The sequence below is a fragment of the Chelon labrosus genome (genome assembly GCF_963514085.1).
Source record: "Chelon labrosus genome assembly, chromosome: 6".
NCBI lineage: Eukaryota > Metazoa > Chordata > Actinopteri > Mugiliformes > Mugilidae > Chelon > Chelon labrosus.
Window position 1 is genome coordinate 2,645,189 of NC_140342.1, and position 23,658 is coordinate 2,668,846.

Sequence of the window (23,658 nt, forward strand, 5' to 3'; positions counted from 1 at the left end):
CCCCCCCCCCCCCGGCCAAACCTCCACCTCCAACCCCCCCCCCCCCCCCCCCCCCCCCCCCCCGGCCGAACACCACACATTGCTTTCAAGTCTGTGGGAAACACTGACTATGGAATAAAAATCTCCTAATCCTTTTCTTTCCTTTCCCTCTCTTTTTTTCTCCTTTTTTCTTCTTCCCCCTCCTCTTCCTCCCCTCCCAACAATAGTTTCAGTACAAGTTCCTAAACCTCAAACTTTACACCAATCCCCTAGAACTGAAGAAGCTACTCGGATGAGTTGTGAAGCGTCTTCTCAAAAAAATAAAATAAAAACACATAACACATACATAAATAAAACGCTACAAGTCCACAGTTGCCTTTTTAAACGCTATTCTTGGATTGAAGCACGATATATCTGCAATTGCCAAAAAACGCCAACGGTCAGCTAGCAGAAGCTATGGTAGTAGCCCTAATGTTTAACTAGCCGGAAAAAACGTGGAAAAAAGAAAACGACCCCTTCGGCAAAACATCCGCTGTATTAAGTTCGTTTATATCATTTATTCAAAACGAATAGGGAAGTTTAACAGCAAAACAGTGCAGTCCATCCTTTCCTGAGCCGCATTTTAGGCTAACGGTAATCGTTAGCTAACGCTAACCACGCGTTAGCCACATAGCTAAACGTTAGCGCCCCTTGTTAACATTCAGGCTAGACTCTAGACAGAAATTGTCTTTGTATACCAACGGCTAGCGCATTGTCTCAAAAACAATTGTTATCGTAAACATAAACTGATGTATTTCACTCACCACGTCTTTGTTGTCCGTCTCACCGGAGTGCACGAGCAGCCATCAGCTCCGTCCACAGTGACGTCGGTCGCGTCAGTCACCTGGACGGTTACGTTACTTACGCTGAGTGGCTGATGAATTTAAAAAAGTCGATAGCTGGCTGACCGTTGAAAGTCCGCTGTTGCAAGATTTAACTTTAAAATTTCAGATCAACTGTGATATCTGTCCTGTTTCGACAAGAACGATATTGTTAAGGGTGATAGTTGATTTTGATTGAAATCGATAATAATATTTTATTTATTTATTTTTATTAAACCTGTGATGTTAAACAACTCACTCAAAAATATCGAAAAATAACTTTAAGGGTGGGATGAGTCCGGCCTCACATATGTGGCCGAGAGGTCTAAGCTGATATGTGGCCCACATCTGTCTGCCGGAGTCAAGACAGTGCCGCCTTTGCCGCATCTGGGCCATGTCCGGCTCACATGCCGTATGCCAGTGCCGAGTGAACGTCACCTGTGCCGGCTTCAAGCCAGATCTGGCCCACATGTCTCTGTTATGTGGGATGGGTCTCTCTCAGGAGCTCAGTGAATTCCAGCATGGTACTGTGATAGGATCCCACCTGTGCAACAAATCCAGTTGTGAAATTTCTTCGCTACTAAATATTCCACACAGGGGCGCCGCTAGGGATTTTGGGTCCCATGAAAAGAATCTTTACAGGGCCCCCCAACACAGCGGCGAAATTTTTTGACGCTATTTTACATACAATTATGCATTTTAATGGCATTTTTGACTATCATTACCATATTTGTGAAAGAAGAACAACACGACAGTTGACATGTACAGTAGGGGAAGAACTGAGCATTCTGAATACAATGGAATTCATTTTGATTCATTTATTTGCTGCAACACTGATTCTTAAATTGGAAATAAACTCTTCCATGAAAAAATAGCAATTATAATCAGTGGAGAGAAAAAAAAAAAAAAAAACACCATCAAAATACAAAATGGCCATATATGATTTCTCATCATTTAAGTAGAAGTTAATATATGAAAGAATGGCAAATATATAACGTTGCCGACTGAGTCAAGCTTCCTTTTGCAACCTTTCAATCACTGGTCCTTGCTCAACTTTTCTCACCAAAAGCCCAATGCCGAGCCTTCTCAAGTGCAAAATCACTTATCAGGTCTTTGAAGTCCAGCTTTCTAGCCAACTGACTCTCAAATGACAGCATGGCAAGACTGCATAGTCTTTCCTGAGACATTGTGGGCCTCAAATAGTTTTTTATCATTTTAAGTTTACTGAACGCTCTCTCACCACCAGCAACAGTAACTGGCGGCTTGCCCGCTGTGGCGCTGTGTGACAAACCGCCGGTGCGCTACCTGCAGCTGATCCAGTCGGACTGAACCATTTTACATAAATAGAGGGGGGGAAGGGGGGTCCCTGCAGGCGTTGATGTTGCCAAAACAAATAAAGTTATTGTTACCAGGACATTGAAAATAAAACATTTGTGATTATATGTTAGTTAATAACTTAGTGTCATTATTTTTTCTGTATTATAATTTCATCATCATTAGGGGCCTCTCTGGGCCCCCCTCAATCATGGGCCCCTAGAATCCGTCTCCTTTACCCCCCCTTTTCAGCGCCCCTGATTCCACAGTCAACTGTCAGAGGTATTATAGCAAAGTGGGAGTGATTGGGAAGGATAGCACCTATAAAATAACAGAGTAGGGTCAGCGGATGCTGAGGTGCATAGTGCGCAGAGGTCGCCAACTTTCTGCTGAGTCAATTGCTACAGACCCCCAAACTTCATGTGGTTTTAACGGCACTTGTCTGACTGCATCGTGCCAAGTGTGAAGTTTGGTGCAGGGGGGATTATGGTGTGTAGTTGTTTTTCAGGAGCTGAGCTTGGCCCCTTAGTTCCAGTGAAAGGAACTCTGAATGCTCCCAACAAAGCAAGGACCATAAAGACATGGATGAGCAAGTTTGGTGTGGAAGAACTTGACTGGCCTGCACAGAGTCCTGACCTCAACCAGACAGAACACCTTTGGGATGAATTAGAGCGAAGACTGTGAGGCAGGCCTTCTCCAACCTCAGTGTCTGACCTCACAAATGCGCTTCGGGGAGAATTGTCAGAATTGTCATGAACACACTCCTAAACCTTGTGGAAAGCCTTCCCAGAAGAGTTGAAGCTGTTATAGTTGCAAAGGGTGGGCCGACATCATATTACAACGTCATGGATTAAGAATGGGATGTCACGTTCATATGCATGAAAAGGCAGATGAGCGAACACTTTAGGCAATATACAGTGTATATTTTATCCATTAGAGTTTAATGTCCCTTTTTATTTCATGTCACATTTAATCAAAAAGTCACATCTAATAATGTTTTATTGCCGTCTGATATGTGATATGTGTTAGCAGCACTGAGTGTGTAATCCGTCATCAATTCTTTATCATGACAGTTTTACAAGACTGTTACTGTCAAAGAGACTTGGAGATAAAATGTCATAACACAGTGGTCATATCGCATTTCCTTGCCAAAGAATCCTCATTAGAATGAGACAGCAAATATTTACTGTTAAAATGTTTTATTGCAGTACCATGAAAACACTAAATAAACCATCTGTCTGTTTTTATCAAAACCTAAGTGCTAATTGCATCCAGCTGTTAGTGTTTGTCAAAGTTAACCCTACATTTTCAAACGCACCACACTGGGTAGAAAAAATGACTACATTAATGTTTACTTTAAATATAACCCTTGGTTACAGGGTACTGTTTCATCCTTGTCCAAGAATGATGACTGATATTGAATGAGCTCTTAATCTGAAATAAGGTCTATGTCGTGTATCTGTTTTAGGTCGAACAGTAGTCTGAGCATTTCGTGACATAGTTTTCCTTTATTCAGTTCATTGCAAAATTACAAAATGTTTAGTTGTTTATGTCTTTGTTAATACTAAAAAAACAAAAAAACAAAAAAAAAAACTGGCATTTTCTTCACTGTGAATGCTTGTGACAGTTATATTTGCACCGGACTGTATGAACAGCAGATTGATGTCACTACACTGTGACATAGACTGGCCTGGACAAGTGCCACTGAATGTTGATGGGACTGTTGGTTTTTGTCACCTGGTGTTGGTTGGCTTGCTCTACAGTGGTGGACTGATTCTGTTCCTCGTCAAGTACTGGCTACAGGAGCAGAAGATGTGGTAGTAGGAGGAGGAGAGGCCTGCGATGTCTGTGGAGATGTAGGGAAGCACCTCTGGAGATGCCTGGTTGTAGTAACTAATCTGAAGAAAAGAAGAAAAGTAGTGGTCAGGTTTATTAAGATCATATGTAAAGATGTGGATCTGTTTGTAGCTAAAAACATTACTTGTCTCACCAGTGACTTGTTGTCTTTGGTCTCTAGTATAGTAAATCCAGCGCACAGTACTTCTCCTCTGTTATACTCTTCAGTTGGGGGGTGAGTTGGCAGGGATACTGAACGAATAGCAATGACATATGGATCTCTAAAGAAAAAAATAAAACAAAAACAGAAAATTACAGTAAATCCTGAAGCATTGGGGTGAATGACCTTTGACCTTTCGGCCAGTCATTCTACTGACCCGCTGCCACACGGCTTCCTTTTGGAGGCCAACAAGATGAAATCCTGGAGAATCCCTCCTGCCTGCTTAGCTGACGTCGGCGATCCCACAGAACTGTGACGCACTGATGGAGTCACCACGCGATACAGGAAGTCATCGTCATCCACCCGGTGAATCAGCTCGCATTTTCTGGTTTAGAAAGGAGACACAATACACTGATGAGTCTGCTGTTAAAAAGAACTTTGTTCCAAATAAAGTGATGGCACATTGACTATATTGTAAAAGGAATAGTTCAACATTTGACAGACTACAGCATGTGTTGGTTACCAGTCATAGCTTGCAATCTTTCAGCACGAAGACTGTAAAAACTACAATTCATGGCTCAGTGCCAGACAAGTGCAGATACCCAACCTGATTTGATCATTAATATAGAATAAACCGACTATCCACTGTATGGATGAATATACAGGCGTACAAGGCGTTTTATCACCTGAAAAATAACCACTAAATCATTTCAGGGGGCTATCCACAGAAGGTGTGACCTATTTTTCTATTTGGCCCCACTTTCTGTCTGCTACAAACCACAGTCGAGGATCACTTAAACAAATATGGTTATCTGGCTATTTGAACTTTATGCTAGATGCAGTTCGTTACTTCTGCATTTACTATGAACTTAAAGTGAACTATGTATTCATTTTCTGATAAAGCAACATCAGAAAACCTTTGTTTGCATCATCACATCTACGCAGTGAGCTTAAATCTGGACAGAGGAGGGTGCTTCAGAATGTAATACTCCTATGAGTGGATTTTCCTCAAGGACATCTCTCCACAGCACCCCACACATTAACATGATAATACCGTCACCATGTTTCATTGTAGGCATGGTATTAGCCAGTAGACAATTAGTGCTTGGTGTCTGCAGCAACAATGTGTGTTCTCCTCTACATCCGGCACAGTCTGTCTCTAAAACAATACTGTTTTTGCAAAGAATGTCTTTAAATAAAGTCATTGTAATCAATCAAGATCTTGAAAGATTTATTTTTTTCTTATCTGCTTGAACACCACCTCCTGGCAGCTCCTTACAGTTTAGTTAGCATACCTCTACAGTCTAGCTTAGGAAGCTGAAATGTTCTTACTCTCACTCCTAAAAGTAAGACTGCAAATACAGCACTCACGTAAAGTACCTGTTTCTGAATGCTGAGCAGACTCGATCACACAGTACAATCTGACTTTACACAGATAGCAAAGAGATAATTTGCCAGGCTTGAATTGATTTTATTTAACCAAATGTGTGCGTGTAAGCATTACTTGTAATGTGTGTCCCAGCTTGGCCTGTTGCTTAGCTCACCGAGCAAACAAAAAGCTCTGTGAGCAGGAACATCCACCTCTGATTCCACCCTGAAACTCAACATGGACTTCTGTTCCAGGGTGTAAAGACGAACCTGCGACCAAGGGATCACGTGACACAGTCAACCCCACACGTGGAATGAGGGGAAAAAACACTCACAAACAGTAAAATAAACAATAACAATAAAAGAATAAACTCTGTTTAAGGAGCAAACAGCAGATACCTTGTCCTTCTCAGAACTGAGGCGCCATTTGTTTTTTGCGGCCATCATCTTCAGAGCTGACACATTATTATAGCTCAGATAAACCTGGAGAAATAACAAAACACATACAACACAACACACAGAGACATTATACTACCACATGCCTCCCCTGGACCTGCTTGCATATTCTAGAAACATCTGATAAAAATCACAACGTTTTCTGTAAAAAGCACCTCATTTTTCTGGTTACACTGGTTCTACTACTACATTAGCATTAAAGTAGGAACCAAAGAAATAGCTACATGTAGCTACAATAGCAACCCACAGGAAACTGCATTGCAGTAATGCATCAGTGTGAAAGACTGTGGTGACATGTCAGCAACAGTTATGGCAACACAGAGTCGGGTGCCCACCGCTATGATCAGGCAGTTGTTTCATTTTCATTTTGGCAGTGACAATCTGCTTCCGTTTCACACATGAAAATGGTCTGTTGCATCTCCTCTTGTAACCTAATGACAGCATTTTGAGTATTTTGAATGATGTACTGGCAGGGGTGTAGATCCGATGTCAGGATTGGGGGGGACACAAAAGTGATTTTTGTTTTTTGTCGGTATGCAACTCATACCATTGCACCATACCAATCATTTCTTTTTAGATGTGAATCTAAAATGTGAAGAATGTGAAGTCTGAAAATACATTTGTTCAATTTTGAATGATTTTTATTGGGGGGGACAATTCATGTTTTTCACAAATTGGGGGGGATATGTCCCCCCCATCCCCCCCGGGATCTGCACCCATGTGTACTGGTAAGACGACAGTGAAATGGCTTTTCACTTTGTTTTCTGTGTTATGATTGGCTTAGGTTTTCGTATGGACAATTAATGCCACAATGAAAATAACTGATTCAGTTATTATTACTAAACTCTATGTAACTGTCTTTTGCATGTTTTTGTATTTCATTATAAAGGGAAAATAGAGTATATTAACCTTCTGTCACATTTCACTGGACTGTTTTTACATTACACACAACATTAAACACATGCGGCAACACGTTTTGTTAGCAAAAAATGTCCTTCAAATAGCTCTTCATTCAGAAAGTGTGCCCTGTGTTATCCCCACTGTTGTGATATGGGCAGCATTTTACTTATGTAGCTGGTCAAGCAGGGGCTAGTTTCTGTTTCTGATGTACTCTGGGGCAATCCATTGTATAAGAGTGCATCATTTTCTTAGATACAATTTAAACAATATATAAAACAATGTTAACTTAAGCTGTAAAATAAATGTAATGGGGTAAAAGGATTAAATATCTTTAAATGACTTCAATAAATTGACATTCCTCTTCATGTTACTTCAAATGACACACAAAACTAGCCAACAGTCACAGTAGTTCATATTGGGGCCGCACTTGATTTTGATAGCACAAAATCACTTTTTGGAAATGGACTTTTTGACCATTTGACAGCCTAAAAGAAATGTCAGTTCAGTCAGTGGATATAAACCAATGTGAGCCACAGGGCTTTATTTTCCTGTGAGAATGGGGCACTTTTAGTTTGTTGCCCTCTATGATTTTGTTTCTCTGTGCATCTGATCACCTGGAGTAAAATATGCATTTCTGGATGTGTCATTAGACCTGACGGAGTCCTGAACCCTTTCCTTACCTGGTTTGTGGGGTCCCAAGGTACAGACAGGGGGGCCTCACCCTGCTTGTGGGAAATGATGTACTTCCTTAAACACAGGAGGAGAGCAATTTGAAGCATTTTGATGATTAACACCACAACACAGCTATGTAAGTTCGTGGCACTGTAGAGCAATGTTTAGTCGATGTACAAAACGTGTGACAGAAAGCAATGGATGTTAAAGCTAATAAACTAATGCTGGCAGATGTTTTACCTGTCTAGTCTGATCTTTTTCCTGGCTATTGCCTCCTGGAACCTCCTCTCACCTTCCTGTACACAAAACAGAGACAAGTCAGAGACAGGGGTGAAACAACAGCTCAACTAAGATTTTATCTTCTGCATTTTTCCTTGCTGATTGGTCTCTGAGCTGGGTTCTGCTCAAGGTTTCTTTCTAGTAAAGGGGAGTTTTTTGTTGCTGGGATCACCTTAGTGCTTGCTCTGGAGGTCGCAGGACAGGTTTTTTTTAAAGCGTCTTGAGACAATATGTACTGGTAGTGATGCTATGTAAATTGAATTGAATTGAGTGGCATATTGGAGTGGTGGTTAGCACTGACGCCTCACAGCAAGAAGGTTCCGGGATCGAATCCATGGGCCGACTGGGGCGTACTCCAGCTTCTCCCACTGTCCAAATCATTGGTGATAGTAATTGACCATAGGTGACTGTCTCTCTGCGTTAGCCCTGCGATAGACTGGCAACCTGTCGCCAGTGACACCTGGGATAGACTCCAGCCTCCTTAATGTAACCTGCCGAAGGCTGGGACGGACCAGTGATGACAGCCTGATTTATTGAAAATTAATCTGTAGCTATCAAATTATTATTATCATTACAGATAATAGTAATGACAATACAGTTACAGAAGATGAAGATGAATTCCTTTCATTCCAACACTACACTTGGCTATTATGTGACTTCGCAAAGCCAGAGTGACAGAAAACATGAACAGAGTTTCTTATCTAGTAACTCGATCCACATATGTAAACTCAGTGATAAGTAATATTACACACACAGTAACTCATAAATAGAGAGTACAGAGAATAGAGTGACTCAAACATGTCAGATTACGATGGTGTAATAAGAGCTGCTTCACTAAAGACAAAGGTTGCTCCTTCAAAGGTTTATGACCGTCAAGTTTTTTTACAGCATTCTTTTTTACGGCTCTGATCTTTGTCCAGTCGATTCTTCACACCTGTATAAAGGCCAAACCAACTGAACATCAATACATGGCATTCTAGCTGTGTGTACTGTAGTAATGATAAGAATTATTTAATAGCTACGGATTTATTTTCAATAAACTCTGGCTGTCATCACTGGCCCGTCCCAACTTTCGGCATCCACAAATTCAGAAATTCAGCCATGTCTTGCCGAGGCCCGCTATTGAAGGTTATTAAATTCAGAAATGTATTAAATATAGTTCTAGTATCACACTATTCTTAACCCTCACACTCTGCTGTAAAAGGACCATCACTCAATGTTATTATTACACACTGCATACTGCCCTATGAAGACAAACCACAATTAGTTAGTTTACATATTCTGACCACATTTAATGAAAATCATAATCTATAACTGCTTACCCTCTAGAGTCTCACACAGAGCTGTAGTCTATCCCAACTATGGGTGAGAGGTAGGGTACACCCTGTACAGGTCACCAGTCTATTACAGAGCTAACACATCAAGACAAACAACCATTCACACTCACACGCACACCTAGGGTCAGTTTAGAATCACTATTTAACCCTAACATTCACGTCTTTGGACTGTGGGAGGGCACCACCTTCAATTAACTTTACATTTTCTTGACTTTTTATCGAACTAAAAAAAAACAATTGTTATGCAGCAACATCTTAACTTTGTTGTATGTGTTACCACATTACCATAAATTAGCAGCAGCTGCCATCTTGAAACGTCATAAACAAGGGAATATTGTCATTACGTTTCCTCCCACATGACTGAAGTGCGTCATTATCACTTCATTTCTGCTGGAAGTGATCATATTTCAGGTTTCCTCAACATACAGACCATTCAACTCCAAAAGATGTCCCCTTAATTGAGTCTTTTTACACTACAGACAGCAATGGAGTGATTTTTTATTCTTCTGTTTTTAGGGCCTTCTATTGGCTCTTCTCACCAGAGGTTCAGGTCGTATCCGTGGCAAAGTGCATGGCTTCCCATGGTCGTCAAGCACCTCAAAGGTCATGAAGGCAGAGTTTATGTGTCGGTTAGGCCCCTCCCCATGGTACGCCTCTGCACGCACCCCCACCTCAATGCTGCAGAAGACACATCAGATATGTTTGAACTTAATTGCTCTGCTGCTCAGTTCTCCTGGACTACAGAGTTGTTATCGTAACATATTTGTCCTCCACACGTTTCATCTTATCAGAGCGTATCTTCTGTATCTTTATGTCTATGACTGTTCCCAGATACACTGATACCTGTTTTCGAAGGCGTTGTTGACGATAGCCCTCAGCAGCAGTCTGTCTCCAACCTGAGAAGGTCCTCTGAAAGTGAACATGTCTATGGTCCGGAGAGTTGGATGTGCCTGACAGAGACGACTGCACAGAGACAGAAAAAAAGATATAACAACTCATTTTAAATCTGCAAGATAGCCTCTATCAGCTAGATACGCATATCTGTATTCACTGTTGTCGTTCTGCTGTCTTTCTTTTTGTTTGCTAACCTCACACCAAAAACCTTCCATGTGAAATAAATGACTGAAAACAAAACCAAAAAATATCTGCGTTCCAGTCACTGACCCTTCTCCTACTAGTTACTATTAGCTAGAGTTTACTTTTTTTCCATGAATTGAATAATCACTGAATCAGCGACATGTCCAAATACTGTGAAAAATGCCAACCACAGCATTCCTCTATTGTCAACAGTAAAAACAACTGTAGCTGTGTTTAAACGGTGTGCTTCATCTGCCAGTGAACATGTCCTACACCCAGATATGTGCACATATGCTCTGATTGTACGTTTGTACATGCTCTGTAAACATCTGTGTCTGTGATAAACAGAATACTGTGTACGGTATATGTTTGTCTGACTGTACCTGGCAGCAATTGTGGCTACATTCACCATCCAGGCCATGATCTGTCCTCCAAAAGTATTCACCTGGTATTTAAAAGAGAACGATGATTTAGACAGTAACCCTTCCTTTAAAGTGCATGAACAGTAGAGGTCAATTATATATATATAATATTATATTATGTCATACATGTAAAATCCTCAAAATGATGATACTTGTGTGCACTTTTCATGAGTAAATAAATGTCACTGAGAAAATAAATGTTTTGGTTTGGAATGTATCTTTTAAAATGGAGTGGTACTTATTACAGTTGCAATCAAAATTCAACCCCAATTGCAATTTCCATTTACTGACAAAATGTATCTAATGTAACTAGCATCAGTTTGCACCATCTTCTGGCAGCATTCCTGAGGAATCTTAGCCAATTCCTCATGGGCAAAGGCCCATAGTTCTCTAATATTCTTGGGTTTGGCTGCAGTGCCTGCTGCCACCAAGTCCTGCTGCAGGTTTTTTACAGTCAGTCGACGGTTTTTGACCACATGCCTCCTCAGGACTCTGATGCCAGCCGTTGATAGCTTCCTCTTTCTGCCATGTTTCTGCCTTTTCCTTGTTTGTGCAAGATACACTATATTACCAAAAGTATTCGCTCACCTGCCTTTACTCATTCTATGAACTGAAGTGCCATCCCATTCCTAACTCATAGAATTCAATATGATGTCGGTCCACCTTTTGCAGCTATTACAGCTTCAACTCTTCTGGGAAGACTGTCCACAAGGTTGAGGAGAGTGTTTATAGGAATTTTTGACCATTCTTCCAAAAGCGCATTGGTGAGGTCACACACTGATGTTGGTCGAGAAGGCCTGGCTCTCAGTCTCCGCTCTAATTCATCCCAAAGGTGTTCTATCGGGTTCAGGTCAGGACTCTGTGCAGGCCAGTCAAGTTCATCCACACCAGACTCTGTCATCCACGTCTTTATGGACCTTGCTTTGTGCACTGGTGCACAGTCATGTTGGAAGAGGAAGGGGCCCGCTCCAAACTGTTCCCACAAGGTTGGGAGCATGGAATTGTCCAAAATGTTTTGGTATCCTGAAGCATTCAATGTTCCTTTCACTGGAACTAAGGGGCCAAGCCCAGCTCCTGAAAAACAACCCCATACCATAATTCCTCCTCCACCAAATTTCACAGTTGGCACAATGCAATCTGAAATGTACCGTTCTCCTGGCAACCTCCAAACCCAGACTCGTCCATCAGATTGCCAGATGGAAAAGCGTGATTCATCACTCCAGAGAACGCGTCTCCACTGCTCTAGAGGCCAGTGGCGGCGTGCTTTACACCATTGCATCCGACGCCTTGCATTGCACTTGGTGATGTGTGGCTTGGCTGCAGCTGCTCGGCCATGGAAACCCATTCCATGAAGCTCTCTGCGTACTGTACTTGGGCTAATCTGAAGGTCACATGAAGTTTGTAGCTCTGTAGCAATTGACTGTGCAGAAAGTCGGCGACCTCTTTGCACTATGCGCTTCAGCATCCGCTGACCCCTCTCCGTCACTTTACGTGGCCTACCACTTCGTGGCTGAGTTGCTGTTTTTCCCAAACGCTTCCATTTTGTTATAATAGAGCTGACAGTTGACTGTGGAATATTTAGGAGCGAGGAAATTTCACGACTGGATTTGTTGCACAAGTGGCATCCTATGACAGTTCCACGCTGGAATTCACTGAGCTCCTGAGAGCGGCCCATTCTTTCACAAATGTCTTGTTTCACAGTCTGCATGCCTGAGTGCTTGAATTTATACACCTGGGGCCAGGCCAAGTGATTAGAACACCTGATTCTGATCATTTGAATGGGTGAGCGAATACTTTTGGTAATATAGTGTACAAAAGGGATACTTCATGTTTCTAACATGCAACCAAATGTCACTGTCAACAATCCAGATATCTGAGGTGTTCTATCTCAAGCACACCTGATGCAACTAATACTAGTATGCTTGACACCACCTCTGATTTGCAAATGTGTGCATAGAAACCTATGACTCTCTTATGAGGGTAATTTTGTCATTACAAGTGGCTTTTTGTGTTTTTTTTTGTGGTGATTTTGGAGAAACCACTTGTAATATTAGTTGTGTTGAGCTATTTAAATTGTTTTTGTTTGATTTGTTTATTGCAAATAAGCTGCCAGTTTGTACATTTTACCAATAAACCTAATCTGCAGTGGGGGTTGAATAATTTTGATTGTAACTGTAAGTATATTGTGTCTTATAACAAGCACAAACACACAAGAACACGTCTTTATTGTATATTTAGGAGAAAAAGAAAATATAGTTTGGTTTAATGTGAAATTATATATGGCCCAATTACATACACTACACATTTTACTGGTGTTTGGGGAAAAAAACTCTTATATTCTGCATTTAACATAACCAAAAACACCACCAGTAGTATTATTCAGTCAAGGAATAACCGGTGATGCATTCCCTTTTGTGTGAGATAAATAGAGGGGCAGAAAAATAAATACAGTAAATAACCTGATGGTTTGCATGTGGAGGCAGAACCAGTTCCACACTCTCCACCTTGGTCTTCTCTGCTGCCACTGCATTACACACTGCTGAGCTGTCAGCTGACACACACACACACACACACACACATTTGAATTTTTACACAAAGAATACTTATCATTAACAGCTCAACCTTACAAAGGGCTTCATACATTATTTCCTCTGATTATTAAAAATCATCATTATTTATGTGAAGAAATGTAACAAAGAAATGAATTTATTCTTAAACTCTCCTTCCCAAAGCACTAGTTCCATGAATTAATTATAAATGAAATACATAATATCTTATGTATGTAGATTTAAAAGGGTACTTTATGCAACATCAGATCCTCTAAAGTCAGATGATCCCTCTGGCTCCCTCTGCTACGCTAGGTTAGTTAACTGTTACGTAGCTTCAAAACGACTCCCAGTTTTCTTTCTTTTTATACAGTAATTATAACAAACTCGGATACCCGGAGCATGAAAAGCGTTTTTTAATTCTATGAAAGTCCATCACACCAGCTTGATGGATGGAGTGCAGTTGCTGTACTTTTACCTGAGACTGAGTCAAAATAGTAACATATTTGATCTCTGCTTCACTGTGTTCAAACACTCTGTATTCAGCTGCTGTCCTTGACTTTCACAGCGACATGATCCACTATCCAGCAAATCTCCAAACTCGCAGCAACCCACTGTGTCTATCTTATCGGGGAAAGGAGTGATATGGTCTGCTGTGTGCTGGGATGTGGCATCAAACCTACCCTGCTGGATAGAGCCCGTGGCAAGCAGCTCTTTGATGATGTCATCATGTATCATGCGGACCCTCCTCCTCTCAGCCGCCACGCTGTATTCAACCTGCTCTTTCTGAGTCTGAGGAACAATGGGCTTCAAGGTTATCTGTGAAGGAACAGGTTCATAAATACAGTAAATATTAGTATCTATTTTACATTAATGTATGTAGGCTCACATGAGATGCATAGATAAAGTAGACGACACACCAAAAGACTTGTTTTGTACACTTGTTCAGTGCAGTTCATTTCCACACCCACACACACACTCATCAAAACCCAAAAGGAAGCGCTGTTATCACAAACTCAAAATCGTTTGGCATCCCATCCCACACAACACACACACGTTACCTTTTTTCCAGTGTTTGTGCGCTGGGTTACAAAGGTGGCGTAGGCATGACAAACCCTCCAGTGGCGATCAGAGAACAGGTCCTCACAGCTCACCTGAATGCCCACCTGAAGTGGAATAGGCAAGGGATAATCTATGGTCAGTATACACACAGCTGCCAGTTCATCGGGTACACTAGTGAAAACAAATCCATTCTAATATAATAGTCCTGCTCTAAATGTGAGCTTTGCGAAAGTTAACTCAGTTAACTCAGAAAGTTTTTCCGTCTGCTTCTCCAAGGACCTCCGCACGTAGCCTATATCGGTGTGAGCCATTCATACTTGTGCGCTCATCAGTCTGGCTCGCTCAGTAACAACACCACCCAAACACTAGTCGGCACAGTGTCTTTTTTGCCAGTCGGGTTAATTTTTGCTTCTACTTCCTGCTTCATTTTCCACTTCCTGCTTCACTTTCAACAATGGTGACTGAAACCTTCGCAGAACACGAGTCATAGAAATGTCTGTATCTCCAAAGCTCCTCAGTTAACCTTACCGATTCTTTATTGATCCAAAACAATCAATTTGAAAGTTGTGGCGATGGAGAAGCCAAGCGACCAATCACAGCTCTTGCGCTCTGCATCGCCACGGCCCGTAGTTACATTTCTGGGGAGTTGCACGTAGGGTCTGCGCAGGTGCTTAGGGTATCGCAGAAGTCTAGACTTTCTATAAGTGATTTTAGGGGATTCCGGAAATCTGATTTCATTCGAAAATACCGACAATGTCCACATATATATGAGCTAATATGACAACTTGTTCTTGTGGACATGCTCAATTGTTTGTAAGGGAAATCTATCTATTGCAAGAACGCGATGTGAACCTCACTGACCTCCATACTGGTGTTAAAGGCCCTGTTGACCTTTGCTCTGATGTTCACCACTTGACCCACGCTGAGCAGAGATAGACAGAAAGTATTAGTACATTCCGACCAACCCTACTGAACATACAAACACACATTCCCTCTTACCTGATGGTGTGCTCAAAGTGGATGTCATCCATTGAAGCGGTGACGCAAGGACTTCCAGCATGCCTCTCAGCTGCCCATATGACACAGACATAAATCATTTCCTGTCTGGATTAACTTTGCTTACACCATGACTGGACTCTCTTAAATTTGCACTCCTCACAATCTCACACACATACGCACACACACACACACACACATACACACACACACACACCTCTCACCAGAGAGGCAGGCGGTGCAGTCTATCCATTTGAGGAGCTGCCCCACGCTCAACTCCTGACGGTGGTTGCTGTGACAAGGCATCACAATCTGACTCATTTTCACCTCTGTCGGGTTGACACGCTCTTCTTCCTCTTCTTCTTCCTCCTCCTCCTCCAGCTCCTCTTCCCCCAGTTCACCTGAAACTCTGGAGTTCATCTTCAAAGCTGAGGGAAGAGTTTTTTAGGATTAAAAATGCGGATCAAAGTGACCAATACACATCGATTAGACTAAATAAGATGAAGTTGATGTGTAAGCTGAGGCTCCAACAAGTAGCTAGTTAAATAAGTCTTGGTATGTAAAGGTCATTTCTCTGCTGGTGGACAGTGGAATAGAGCTCATGTCTGGGTTTCTATCTGTCTGGAACCAGTTTGGCGACACAGCTGAATAGTTACACATGCAGGGAACAACAAAGCACACACTGTTTGCTTAGAGAGTCAGGTCTACCGTGTAGTATACTCACTACAAATGTGACACCACCTCAAGATGAACTTTTCTGTGAACTTTGAGCTGCATACTACTCCTCTGTGGCACCGGTCTCATCAACCAGCCCTGTCTTCATGACCTGCAGTGCAATGCTTAACTCCTCAACCTGCTTATGACACCTCTTATATTCAATCATTATAGCAGCTAAGTCACCTGGAATAGAACTACTACTGTCACTGACCATTTTATGCTGCAGTGTTTTTGTTTATCCCTATAACAGTAACTTTATGAGCACTCAGTATACACACTAAACCTTTCCACAATGAATATTTTGAATGCTAACGCTATTCATTCTTTCTTCATTCATTTTCAATCTCTTATATAAAGTGCATCAGCTATATCTTGTACTCTGGGTGTATAATGTTTAGATTTTGCATGTATGCTTCAATCAGATGTACGTATCATCTTGTCCCCCTGCTCTTTTTCGGTCTCTCTGTCTCCATTAGCCTCAATCAGATGGCTCCCTCTTATGATCTGGATTCTGCTCAAGGTTTCTTGTTAAAAGGGAGTTTTTCTTTCCCACTGTCACTTTAGTGTTTGCTCTGGGGGTTTCTGGCTATGGCTTTCTGGTTCCGTAAAGTGTCTGTGTTGGAATTGTTGTTAAAGCTATAAAACTGAAATGAACTGAATCCAACCCATGACTGACCAGGTCATGTTAGTCAAGTGCTTACATGCTGATTGCATCCCCACAGCTAGTGATGGCGAAACACCCCACAGTAACAGCTTCCTGCTCAGTGTTTAATTTTCAGTTCTCTTCAACAACAGCCAGGTTTTTTGCCTCAGTGTGACGGTCCCAGACACAACTTCAACACAGCACTGTGCAGGTATGCACATGTTTAGCAACCTACTAGGATTGTTTTAACGTGGGAGTAGTGTAGTTGTGCTGTAGCACTGCAGGAAGGCTCTCAGTAAACACACTCTAAATCAAAGTCACTGAAGGCTAGTCTCTCCATCCTCCAAACAAGAAACTAAGTTAGTGTTTTCTGTACTCTCAATAGGATAGCAAGGAACTAAATGCTAAGATGGTTAATGTAAACCTACAGCATAGTTTAACTCTATCAGCGGATTTTTTTTTTTTTTTTTTTTTTACCAGCGTGTCTAGCGGACACCAATGTGTAATTAATTCTCTAATTATTGTCTCAAAAATACACATTAATACCAAGTAGCAGAGACGAAACGATACCTCTCCTAGTCAGGTAAGTTATCGTAGAACTAACTATTGTTTGTCACTCCCACACCTCTGAAAGCCTGTTGCTCGTGTCGGTTCAATTCATCATCATACACCTCCCAGCTAACTAAGAGACCTGCTGAAAACACTTACCAGTCGTAAAATTGTCTGGCTGTGTAGCCGCCACCGGAAAAAAACAAAAAAACCGTCCGTTAGCTTTGACACCTTAGTTTATAGTTTATAATGTGTACATACCGAAGTACAGCAAGGGCTGAGTCTAAAGTGCAAATTATTCCGAAGTGCGCTACATACAACAGATGTTCCGGTAGCACCTTTCAAAACAAAAGCATCTGATTCTGATTCTGAAAAATGTATTGTGTAATGTAATGTGTAAAATATAATATCTAAAATTAAAATGTAGTATATGAAATATATTTGCCTGTTGCTGAATTTCTATGTTGAAGGTCAGCAACAGGAAAATATTTTTTAAAGCTTTAGCAGTGGGTTTTTGTAATACGAGCTTTATTTATGAAAGCAAAGCATCCGACTTCCTATTTAGGTGTGCGTAACTTTGGCTAACTTATTGCTAGGCAGTACATAAAGTTTAACCTTAACTTGAGATAATGCTTTGAATCAGCTGTGTGCAGTTGGTCCAGTGTGTCATGCTGGCTCCTCCTGTGAGCGTATTGAAGGGCGTTGACGGGCTTCTACTGCCACAGTCTGTTTGTGCCTGGTGTGACCCACCTTTTACAGAAAAACATGCCGACATGCACATTGACTGTCATACTGAACAGAAGGGCTCTTTGCCAATTATAGTAATGTTATTATGGTTTTAATAAATGGTGGTTTTTACTGTAACTGGTTCCAGGCCAAAGGCACAGGACATCAGAGGTCAGGGGACATTTTCTAACATATGATTGACAACCACCGATATACTGAGGTAACACTCTGCAGCCTAAAAGGGAACCTATCACTGCTGTGCCCTACTGGAGTTAGTCTGAGCTTTCAGGACGTGAGGTTATATATGGAAAAAAAGACAACCTTTGTTCATTCAAATGGGGCAACCATGAAACAATGTTCAATTTTACATGTTTTATTGACTGCATTCTAACATAAAATGAGAAGTTGCAGTTTCAGTTGGTTCAGCTTGTCCAGAACAACATCTGTCACTGACTGTAAAGAAACTGGGAAACTTTTAATAAGATAACAGACTTAGACAGCGGACACTAGCATACTTGAACAGTATATCACTGCTAAACAATATGTCCATTCACACACATACACATTTGAAATAAGCCCATGGGCGTACAGCAGTCCTATACAATTCCGTGCAGATACAGGGCCAGGAACTTGTTGAATGTTTCAGGCTTGTATCCTGCCAGACCAGCTGGGACCTGCAGGCAGACACACACACAGAATCACAACATTCAGTCAGCAGTAAATACAGATAATACTGCCCTAAGGCAAAATTCACTACCTATATCACTACCTAACATTATGACCACCTTCCTAATATTGTGTAGGTCTCCCTTGTGCCTCCAAAACAGTTACTCATCAGAGAATGGACATGGGCCTTCTGAGGGTGTCCTGTGGTGTCTGGCAACAGAATGTTGCTAGTGGGGGCCTTTGGGTCCTATGGGTTGAGGGGAGGGGCCTCTGTGGATCATCCCACAGATACTTGATCTGTTTGGGATCTAGTGAATTTGGAGGCCAGGTCAACACCTTGTGCTGTTCTTCATGTTTTTTGAGTTGTTCCTAAACTGTTTTTGTGTGTGTGTCTGTGTCAGGCTGCATCCTGCTGGGGATGGCTGCTGCCATCAAGGAGTGTTATTGCTATGGGGTGGGGGTGCCTGGTCTGGTCTAGGTGGGTGCTACATGTCTAAGTAACATCCACTTGAATACATGAATGTTTCCCTGCAGAACAATGAATTGTCATGAGATGGTCAATATTATTTACTTCTTTTGTCAATGGTCATAATGTTGTGGCTGATCAGTGTATATCTGAAGAATACTGAGACAGCTATTCCTGTTGTAGATTTATAAGCACTCATGTTTGAAGGGTGAACATTTTATGCTCTTGGTATCATGGCACTTGGTCATGTCCAACTGCTGTGACTGGAGGATTTGTAAAAAACACTGAGCTTGAAATGGAGTATCATACCTTTACTTGTTTCTTCTTGATGAGTGGTTGGACTTTGGCATAATTATACAGCTCAACATCTTCATCCAGCCACATCTGTAAGGGGACGAAAGCATTAAAAAATGTTTACAAAATAAATCTGACAAATGATGAGGAAAGGTGACTGATCTCTCATGCTTTAATTACTTACTTAAAGAATGTACAAAAACTCAATGGACAACTTGTCTGTATACTGTTTGAGAGGTACTTTACCCGTTAAGGGGGTGTTTAGGAGCAAAGAAATGTGGACTTGGTATGTAGATGCCATGTTACCAAGTTAAGAGAAAATCTGTCTGTCATTCTGTCCTTTTCATTTCGTGTTTTGAATATGTGATACCCATACCCTTTTCCTAGTATTAACGGCAGAGCTATTGGTGTTTAAAATATTTCTAAGTTTGTTCCATCTCTCCTATCAGCATTATCTCTTTCATAGTTCCATATCTTGCAATACTGTGACAATGCTCCCTTCATGGCCATTAGCAGTGAACGTATTATAAGACTCTAACACACAGCTCACCTGGTTCTTGATACCGTCGTCTCCTGAGAGATCTGTGGTGTTGAGCTGGAAGACCAGAAACTGGAACAGTCTACCGTTGCTCCCCACGGCCTGTACGGTTATAGGGCGATCTAATTCACGCAGGGGCTGCGTCTGACACACACAGTAAAAGAGAGAAGGATAGTTGAACAGTTGTGTCAGAGGTTATGCGGTCTTAAATACAACTGACAGTTTTCCCCAATAAATGTGTGTTTCTTTGCATGTCCTTACCCCATACTGTTTGTGTGCACGGGCCAGAGCATTTCCAAAGGCGAACATGACCATCTTGGCTCTAAACTGTTCCGGGCCGAGCGTACAGCGACCATCAGTCTCCAGGAAGTAAAGCGTGTGGGCGTGAGGGTAAGGATAGGCATCCACGAAACCTGATAGAATTCAAGAGAAGCCATTTAGCAGGCTAGAATTAGACCAACAGCTATGTAGGAGCCGATCATGACTCTTCTCACCTGTGCAGTTCTCGTCCTCTTTGTATAATTGCACTTGCTGCAGGTCGATGGTGGGGGAGACAGGATAGAAGGTTTTCAGGACGTGATCTGCCGTGTCTGACACTTCCTTTTTCCCAGAAACCTCTGGGAGAGGATCCATGCTGTTATGCAGTAAACCATTCTGACCCCTAACCTGCAACAGGTCCTCACCTGGAACACAAAAAAAAGGTAGTCCAGTAGAACACATGCAGTATTAACTTGCATGAAATTAAGGTCACCTTAATTTCCCTGTACCTGTACAATGACGATAAAGCCATTCTATTCTATTCTATTGGATTTTGAGTAGGGCTGGGTTTAAAAGACTAGAGTTTCAAATCAATTTTCATTTGAAAGATCGGATATTGATTCATAAAACCCTCTGATTGATTCTTTAAATATGTGCCATTTCCTGCATCCTCTCTTTAGAAATCTTGCAGCGGTCTCACAAGATTAGTTCATGTGCGAGATCTGAAACATGACAGAAGCTCCAATTCTGAGACCAAAGTCAGGTCAGAACTGAATTAAATTGGGACCTTGTGAATCGGAATCAACTCAGGAAATCAGTAGCGATACTGAGCCCTAACATCTAGTCGTAATATGCAGCCTGCTGAGTTTGGGACTGAGAGATCTAAGTTCATGTGGGTATACTACACTACCTCTTTTCCACGATGCCTTCAGCGAGTAGTTCTCCACAAGGTTCCTCCTTCCGATGGCTGGGTAAGTGGGCTGTAGAGTCGCACACAGATGGAGCAAGTTGAGCAGCAAAGTGTTGCTGAGGGACAAACACACAAACACAGTGATTTCAGTGTTTTGTTGACAACATTATGAATGAACAAACAAGAGTTGATTAGATTTCTGTTTCATTGTGGTGTTTCGTTCACAAATATGTGAACAGTACTGTAAAAATAAAAAAAAATAAAATAAAAAAATAGGCACAAAAAAGGTAAACAGCACCAGCTCCCCTCTTTACAGCCACATACATCTTTTTTGAAGGCCCTTGACAGGTAGTTTGTGCTGAGCAGCTGGGAGAACTTGTGGGTTCAGGCTGTGCCAGTGATATTAAGAATCATATTCTCAGAACATCCTGAGGCAGAACATAACCCCAAGAAATAAAAGATGTCCTAACTCCAGTGTTTTTGGTCTGAGAGTAATTTACAAAGCATTTTAGTGCTAAAAGTAGCTCCTTAGTCTGAGAAGAAGTGACCACAGTCTTTGAAATGCTGCAAACAATATGCCTGTGTGTGCTAGCTGACATTTTGCTAATAAAGAGATGCATAAAACCACAATGAGAAAATGAAAAAAAGCTGATAAATGACAGTTTGCTCAACTCTGCACTGCTACCATCAGTCTGAGGTACTGATAAAGTTGGATTAACCTAACCATCTGTTGGCATTATTGAACCGAAACACAGTCTTCAGACTCATATTAACACCAGCTGTATTCAATAAATAAATGATGGTGCAGAACTGCCCAATCAATGTATGATACATATTTATTTTTCTATAAATGTCAGTTTCGCCATAGCACTGGCATCCACCGCGTCACTTCTCGCCTAATAGTGGTTCTCATTGTTTCTTACCACGTGTCTCTCTGCAGCTTTGCAAAAAGTGAAAGATTAGTTTGTCAGTCTGCAGATAAAGTACTGCAGTACTGCAAAATAACATATCTTGGTTGCATCAAACGTAGCACGTAGCAACTAATGTTAAGCAACGGAGGTAGATGTGGATCTGGCAGATGTGAACGCAGCTTCTAGCCACTATTCAGAGCACCTTTTCTCAAATCATATTTATCTGATCCTGATCCTTTTTCCTTGGGCTATTTGGAGTTCAGTGTTGTAGGATTAACCTTAACTACCAACCCTGTTCCTTCCTTTGTCCAATGAGTTCCTCTCTTGTCCTCTTTACCCCAACCACTGTCCCGTGCATGAGTTGCCACCAGACATTTTTCAGCACACACAGAACTGACAGTTAGTGTATCCCGGAGACATATTTGTTGAATTCGATGAAAAGTGTAAAATCCCTGGGTCTATCTCGAGAGGCTGTGACCCTACCTATATTTCACTTTGTCTGGCCGATCCTCTGTCGTGTCCCAGAAGCGGGCATGTCTGATGGCATTCTGCACCTGCTCATCCTGATCTGGTAGCAGATTCCCAGAACTCTCTGCCAATGAGAGGAGCTGGGGGGGCAAACCGGAGATCAGCTTGGTTTTGGTCAACCATGCAGCCTGAAGCACGCCTGAAAGAAAGAAAGAAAGATGTTAAATGCAGTAAATAAAGCCTGACATCAGATCTAGAGTATAATAGAGAGTCTATATGTATAAAGAGCTTATGCGAACAGGAATCCTGGCTAGGATGAACATGTTGTGATATTTACCTTCCAGCATGCTGGTCCTCTGGTTGTACACATAGCACGGTTTCTCTTTGTACAGTGGCATCTTTTCACGAGGGGGAGACTGGTAATATCTCGGGTCCTTGTAGTCCCTCTCCCAGTGTGGGTACGCGGGCTTAGCCAGCCCCGGAATATAGTGCATCCGTTCTCCGTACGTGACCACCTCCAGACCCGGGATTACCACTTTCTCCCTGGGTCTCCGCGGAGGGGGGGCCTTGGCTGTCAGACGTCGGCTGACACCGAAGTGTCTCCGGGCCTGCAGACCGCTGGCTCCTCCATGTGCGGACAACCGTCTCAGGTCCTTCAGGAAAACGGTGTGAGAAAACAACGGAGCCGCCGTTCTTAGACACTGAGCCGTTTCTGGAAACATGCCACCACCCGTTCTACTTCTAACTGAGAAGAATCCAGTTGTTACATTGACCTAACTCACTGCCTGTCAGTAACTGCAGGACGCCGCCATGTTGACTCGTCTTCTTCTACTACTATTCGTGCTGGTAGTGAATTGCGACCAGGCTGAGCTATGTCGCCGCCTACTGTTAGACAGCAGTCGTAAAATTCTCAACAAGAGGTTCTGTGTGTTTTACATAAGTGAGTTATCGGTTACTTATTCTAAGGCCCGTCTGTTTAATAATCGTTATATAACAGTTTAGTCCTTAATAATTGTCTATGTCGACTCTTATGACTTATTCTGTGTGACGGTGAAGTGTCTGTGAAAGTACAGAGCGCCCCCGGCAGTGTACAAGAGGAACTACTACCGTTATGAAACGAATGTCACAGTAATGAATACCTTGTATGTGGAGTCTGGTTACCAGACTTAAATTATACTGCAAATCACTGCAAGTAATAATATCATTAACTTTAATTATGTTATTAATCATTACATAATTACATACAGT

General features: G+C 41.9%; 2 protein-coding genes across 3 annotated transcripts; both read right to left on the reverse strand.

Annotated features, from left to right (window-relative positions):
- Positions 1–1,815: 1,815 nt before the first annotated feature.
- Positions 1,816–17,560, reverse strand: LOC311489959 (acyl-coenzyme A thioesterase 11-like). Of its 2 annotated transcripts, XM_084547273.1 has the most exons (17): positions 17,333–17,560; positions 15,489–15,692; positions 15,268–15,337; positions 15,130–15,190; positions 14,268–14,372; positions 13,890–14,025; positions 13,120–13,211; positions 10,622–10,683; positions 10,005–10,124; positions 9,701–9,839; positions 7,786–7,841; positions 7,554–7,620; positions 5,917–6,000; positions 5,654–5,787; positions 4,367–4,534; positions 4,144–4,270; positions 1,816–4,051 (listed from the first exon to the last, which is right to left on the reverse strand). In XM_084547273.1, exons 2-17 carry the CDS (start codon positions 15,682–15,684, stop codon positions 3,911–3,913), a joined length of 1,758 nt encoding a protein of 585 aa, XP_084403399.1. In that variant the 5' UTR covers positions 15,685–15,692; positions 17,333–17,560; the 3' UTR covers positions 1,816–3,910. The 2 variants fall into 2 exon arrangements, with proteins under 2 accessions (XP_084403399.1, XP_084403400.1); XM_084547274.1 differs by lacking the exon at positions 17,333–17,560 and having other exon boundaries at positions 15,489–17,028.
- Positions 17,561–18,147: 587 nt separating this feature from the next.
- mrpl37 (mitochondrial ribosomal protein L37) lies at positions 18,148–23,243 on the reverse strand. The gene is made up of 8 exons (XM_084547275.1): positions 22,748–23,243; positions 22,426–22,609; positions 21,032–21,147; positions 20,358–20,546; positions 20,125–20,276; positions 19,876–20,007; positions 19,341–19,415; positions 18,148–18,573 (listed from the first exon to the last, which is right to left on the reverse strand). Exons 1-8 carry the CDS (start codon positions 23,130–23,132, stop codon positions 18,496–18,498), a joined length of 1,311 nt encoding a protein of 436 aa, XP_084403401.1. The 5' UTR covers positions 23,133–23,243; the 3' UTR covers positions 18,148–18,495.
- Between the last annotated feature and the right edge of the window lie 415 nt (positions 23,244–23,658).

Excerpts from the sequence above, each read along its gene's own strand:
- LOC311489959 (XM_084547273.1), bottom strand. The coding sequence starts at position 15,684 with ATGAACTCCAGAGTTTCAGGTGAACTGGGGGAAGAGGAGCTGGAGGAG. Across the intron at positions 7,842-9,700 it reads GGATACGACCTGAACCTCTG|GAAGGTGAGAGGAGGTTCCA; the intron begins GTGAGAAGAGCC and ends TTTTGTGTACAG. Across the intron at positions 7,621-7,785 it reads AAAAAGATCAGACTAGACAG|GAAGTACATCATTTCCCACA; the intron begins GTAAAACATCTG and ends CCTGTGTTTAAG.
- mrpl37 (XM_084547275.1), bottom strand. The coding sequence starts at position 23,132 with ATGTTTCCAGAAACGGCTCAGTGTCTAAGAACGGCGGCTCCGTTGTTT. Across the intron at positions 20,277-20,357 it reads AGAGGACGAGAACTGCACAG|GTTTCGTGGATGCCTATCCT; the intron begins GTGAGAAGAGTC and ends GAATTCTATCAG. Across the intron at positions 18,574-19,340 it reads TCAAGAAGAAACAAGTAAAG|GTCCCAGCTGGTCTGGCAGG; the intron begins GTATGATACTCC and ends GTCTGCCTGCAG.